Source organism: Scophthalmus maximus, chromosome 10 (genome assembly GCF_022379125.1).
Source record: "Scophthalmus maximus strain ysfricsl-2021 chromosome 10, ASM2237912v1, whole genome shotgun sequence".
NCBI lineage: Eukaryota > Metazoa > Chordata > Actinopteri > Pleuronectiformes > Scophthalmidae > Scophthalmus > Scophthalmus maximus.
This window is the reverse complement of record NC_061524.1, coordinates 1,765,001-1,770,000: the sequence shown is the minus strand read 5'-3', so window position 1 is coordinate 1,770,000 and position 5,000 is coordinate 1,765,001. Positions and strand designations below refer to the sequence as shown.

The following is a 5,000-nucleotide window of genomic DNA, read 5'->3' as shown; positions in this document are numbered from 1 at the left end:
ACCCTGTGGAGAAGTTCACAGTGTTTTACGTCACAGCGGCTTTAAGAATAGACTCGTTTTGATGTTTGTTATTTTGAGCCTCCTTGAATCGGGAGCAACAGGGACGTTTGTGGAGGACTGTGGCCCAATCAAAAAACACGATCACGATCATCGACCAAATCTCAGCCGAGCTCACTGCCTGCTGTTATGAAAGGATGTTGATATTGATTAGACGCTCGAGCAAAAACTTTATTTCTTAAGAAAAAGAGGGAGTCTCTGTTGAATCGGTTTGAACCTGTCGTGTAGACAGGACGACGGAGGTCAGCCTCATGATCCACAGGGAGCGTCCGGCTCTCTACCTGGAGATAATGAAGCTGAAAAAACTCCTCCTCATCAATACTCATCGATTGGATGTCGTCCGTCCACGTCTCTGTTTCCTGCGCTGCCTTCGGTTTTTTTAAATTTCTTTGACTGCCGTGTCTCCGCTGGATTTGATCTCCTCCGATCAATAACACAGCTTCTTCTCGCCCTCTTTTATCTCCAACTCTCGCTGTTCCTTTTGCAACTTATTCACATTTTTCATCTGCTCAGATCTTTTGATGCATTTTCTCCTGTTTTTTCATCCTTTCCTTACTTTGTGTCCCAACACTGGACAGCGTTACTCTAAAGAACATTCCTACACTTGGTGTTTTGGTGATGGGGAACGTTGTCTAACACTTCACAGCAAAATCTCACTCAAGTGTTAAACCATACAGAGGACCCTCTATAGTCCCCTAAAGGACCACTAGGACCATTAAAACCTCCAAAAGACCCCTAGAACCTCCCCAATGGCGACTACTATGTTCTAATACCCCCCTGCACCTCTAGAATCTTGCCATTGGCTTACAAAACTACATGTAGAACCTTCTCAATGACATTTAGATCCTCCCAAAGATCCCTAGAAATTCCTAAAGGTCCACTAGAACCTTCCTAATGACAACTAAAACCATCCGAACCTCTTAAACCTTCCAAAGAACCCCAGAACAACCGTAAGGACCTCAGGAACCTGGTCATTGACTTCACTGAAACATCCAATACTACATGTAGAACCTATAGAACAACCTTTAGAACCTCCGCTCCTGACTACAACCTCTTAAAGGACCTTCATAACCTCCTAAAGGTCCATTAGAACCTCCCTAATGACAACTAAAACCATCCCAACCTCTTTAGAAGAACTTAAACCTTCTAAACAACCTAAAGGACCTCTAGAACCTGGTCATCGACTTCACTTAAACCTCCAAAACTACATGTAGAACCTTTAGAACCTCCCCTCCGCACTCCAAGACTTCCCAGGCAACATCAGAACCTTCTAAACAACCCCTAGAACAACCTCCTCCACAACCAGAACAACCTCTCAGATGAGCCCTAGAACCTTGTGTAGATTCTGTAAATACATGTGGCAAATGAAACGATCTAATATTATTCTTTCCCGTTGTTCACTTGCTCCTCTTCCTCGTCCAGGTCTTTCCATTCGCAGCGTCTGCTGGCGAGCCGACCGGGTCCTGGCGGGAACGCAGGACAGCGAGATCTTTGAGGTGAGGAAGGAGATGAACGACGGGAGACAAAAAGGAAGCCTCATGCTGTTCCTCCCTGCAGAGACATTTCTAGATAGTTTCATTGTGGTCCAGTAAATCCCTCCTGCTGAACACTGGCTCCTCGATGGCCAGCGCAGAGTTTACATCTGACAAACTATCAATTATTCAACTTCATGAAGCTCAGGTGTGGAGTGTGTGTTTTTGTTTGTGTGTGTCCAGGTGATGGTGAGGGACCGGGACAAGCCGCTGCTCATCATGCAGGGTCACGGCGACGGCGAGCTCTGGGCGCTGGACGTTCACCCCAAAAAACCTCTGGCCGTCACCGGCAGCGACGACCGCTCCGTCAGGTCGGTACGGGTGGAAGGAAGTGGTCGGGGGTCGGGGGGGCTCCTGGTCCTTACCTGCAGACTATACCTGAATATCACCACAATGTGTGTGTGTGTGTGTGTGTGTGTGTGTGTGTGTGTCAGGTTGTGGAGTCTGGTGGATCACGCCCTCATCGCTCGCTGTAACATGGAGGAGGCGGTGCGGAGCGTGGCGTTCAGCGTGGACGGCTCCCAGCTGGCTCTGGGCATGAAGGACGGATCCTTCACCGTGCTGAGAGTCAGGTAACACACACACACACACACACACACATACACACACTCTCTGAACAGTCTGCGTTTGCGTGTCGCTGTAACTTTCCTCCGTGCGTCTCAGGGACATGACGGAGGTCGTCCACATCAAAGACAGAAAGGAGGTGATCCACGAGATGAAGTTCTCCCCGGACGGAGCGTACCTCGCCGTCGGCTCCAACGACGGGCTGGTGGACGTCTACGCCGTCGCACAGCGATACAAGAAGGTTGCTTCTCAGACGTGGATTGGTGTCGGCGTCATTAGACGTCAACTGTACGAGTCTGTCTGTGACCGTCCTCTGTCTTCTCCGCCTGCAGGTGGGAGAATGTTGTAACTCCTCCAGCTTCATCACTCACCTGGACTGGACTCTGGACAGTAAGATCCTGCAGAGCAACGACGGAGCGGGAGAGCGACTCTTCTACCGGATGCCCAGTGAGTCTCTGCGTTCACGTTTCTGACCCAATGTCATGTTATGATTATAGACGTTAGAACTTTAGAATATATACGGCAAGTATCTGTTTCTTTGAATAATCAGCTGATTTGTGTTTGGCTATTTTCCCCTCAACCTCCAATCGTTTTTATCCCAAAATCGTATTTTACACCCTTTGCCATGAGAGACGGTTCCTGTGTAGACGATTAAAATCTGCACCGTCTTCTTTACACTTCATCGTCTCGCTCTGATTATTAATGATAAAAACGTGCAAATAGGCTTTTTGTTATCTTTGGCAATCTGGGTGAGATAAAACTGGTGCGCGTTAATTCATGCAAACTCCTCCTCTCTCCTCCCCCTCTTCTCTCTCTCGTCTCCCCCTCCTGCAGTGGGGAAGGCGGTCGTCAGTAAGGAGGAGGTCAAAGGTCAACGCTGGGCGTCCTGGAGCTGCGTCCTGGGCTCGGAGGTCTGCGGCATCTGGCCCAAGTACTCAGACCTGACCCAGATCAACGCCGTGGACGCCAATCACGCCGCCGCCGTGCTGGTCGCCGGAGACGACCTCGGCCTGGTGAAGCTCTATCGCTTCCCCTGTCTGAGGAAAGGTGTGTGTCGTCTCTTTCTCTCTCCGTCTCTTACTTTCTTTCTTCATTCTCGCTTCGGCTTTGTTGTGAAATGTGACTCCTCTCCAAGGAGCCAAATTCAAGAAATACATCGGCCACTCGGCCCACGTGACCAACGTGCGCTGGTCACACGACCTGCAGTGGGTGCTGACCACGGGCGGCGCCGACCACGCCCTCTTCCAGTGGAGGTTTCTGCCCGAGTCCGTGATGAACGGAGGACCGGACGTCAACATACAAGGTTCGTGTTCATTCGTGTTTAAATTTAAAATGCTCCCCTTTCGTTCCAACGCTCATTATTATGATTTAAATCCGGTCTGTCCGTCGTCCGCAGACAGTCACGGCGACTCCAACAGCGAGGAGTCCGACAGCGACGTGTCGGACGTCCCGGAGCTCGACTCCGACATTGAGCAGGAGACGCAGATCCACTATGACAGACAGGTACGTCATCGTCATGGTGATCCTCAGCCCCTGAGCATCCTACCGAACCCTCAGCCGCTGCCAAGTGGTTTCCACAGAAACGTTTTCACTGCCGAGTGTGTTTTGCCGAGTGGAGGATTCAGCGTATCAGCTCCTCGCTCTTATTCCCATTGGCCCCAGAAGCAACGGGGCTCTGTGCGGTTGCTGTGGTGACTGTGAAACACGCCTTATCTCCACCGCCAGCCGCCGCCTGGCTCCCGTCCCCGAGGCTTGTGTCGCAGCAATGTGCTGTTTGGAGATAGTGTGTGTGTTTGTGTGTGTATACCTTTATCACTGCCTCCAGAGTTTAAATGGAAAGAGGAGAACATGGATTTATTTACTGCTATTATTACATTTCTTCTCCTCTCTTCCTGTTTCCTTCTCTTCAGTTTCCTCCTCCCTCCTTTTCCATCCTCCCACTTTCTCTCTCCCTCCTTCACCCTCTGTCTGTTGTTTTCTCTTGAATCAGGCTTCTTTCACGTCGCAAGGCTTCATAACTAGAACACGGATCTCCGTTAAATCTAATACAAACATTCGTGGTCCCCAGAGGATGAAGGCTAATGACTTAAAGTTAACAAATGACTTTTCATGTAACGCCGCCAGCAGGTCAACGCGTGTCAAGATCTCCTGCACGAATCACTAAATGTTGTTCAGACGTTGTAGTAACTTCATTCCTCTGACTCTAATGAAGACACTTCATATTTTACAGTTTAAACCTTATTATAAGTGTGTGTGTGTGTGTGTGTCTGTGTGTGTGTGTGTGTGTGTGTGTGTGTGTGTGTGTGTGTGTGTGTGTGTGTCTGTGTGTGTGTGTGATGCAGGTGTACAAGGAGGACCTGCCTCAGCTGCAGCAGCAGAGCAGAGAGAAGAAGCAGCAGGTCGGTTCCCTGAAGAGGCAGCAAGGACCAGACCAAAGCCTCCGGCTGCAGTTTGTTCACGGGTAAACGTCATGTCGGCAAACATTGACGCAGATATCCATATCATGTCTGGGAAAGATTCATATGAGACGATATTATCAATGCAGGTACCGAGGTTACGACTGCCGGAACAACCTGTTCTACACGCAGGGCGGCGAGGTGTTGTACCACGTGGCGGCGGTGGGCGTGGTCTACAACCGGCAGCTGCACAGCCAGCGCTTCTACCTCGGCCACAACGACGACATACTGAGCCTCAGCATCCACCCGCTGAAGGACTACGCCGCCACGGGACAGGTACACACACACGCACACACACACACACACGCAATCACTGTGATTGAAGATTCGTACAAAAATCCAGATGTGACAAATAACGGCATGTACGACTTTTTCATTGTCATTAAGAAGC

At 50.0% G+C, this 5,000-nt stretch overlaps 1 protein-coding gene across 4 annotated transcripts in view; it reads left to right on the top strand.

Annotated features, from left to right (window-relative positions):
• The window catches only part of LOC118284009 (echinoderm microtubule-associated protein-like 6), a 36,503-nt gene that overhangs the window by 19,381 nt on the left and 12,122 nt on the right, over positions 1-5,000 (top strand). For all 4 annotated transcript variants that reach the window (XM_047335061.1, XM_035606545.2, XM_047335060.1 and 1 more), the window contains exons 9-18: positions 1,480-1,553; positions 1,773-1,900; positions 2,024-2,161; positions 2,253-2,394; positions 2,486-2,600; positions 2,988-3,200; positions 3,289-3,456; positions 3,550-3,656; positions 4,496-4,614; positions 4,699-4,885. In XM_047335061.1, the coding sequence (XP_047191017.1) occupies positions 1,480-1,553; positions 1,773-1,900; positions 2,024-2,161; positions 2,253-2,394; positions 2,486-2,600; positions 2,988-3,200; positions 3,289-3,456; positions 3,550-3,656; positions 4,496-4,614; positions 4,699-4,885 (1,391 nt within the window). The remainder of the gene's footprint in view (positions 1-1,479; positions 1,554-1,772; positions 1,901-2,023; positions 2,162-2,252; positions 2,395-2,485; positions 2,601-2,987; positions 3,201-3,288; positions 3,457-3,549; positions 3,657-4,495; positions 4,615-4,698; positions 4,886-5,000) is intronic.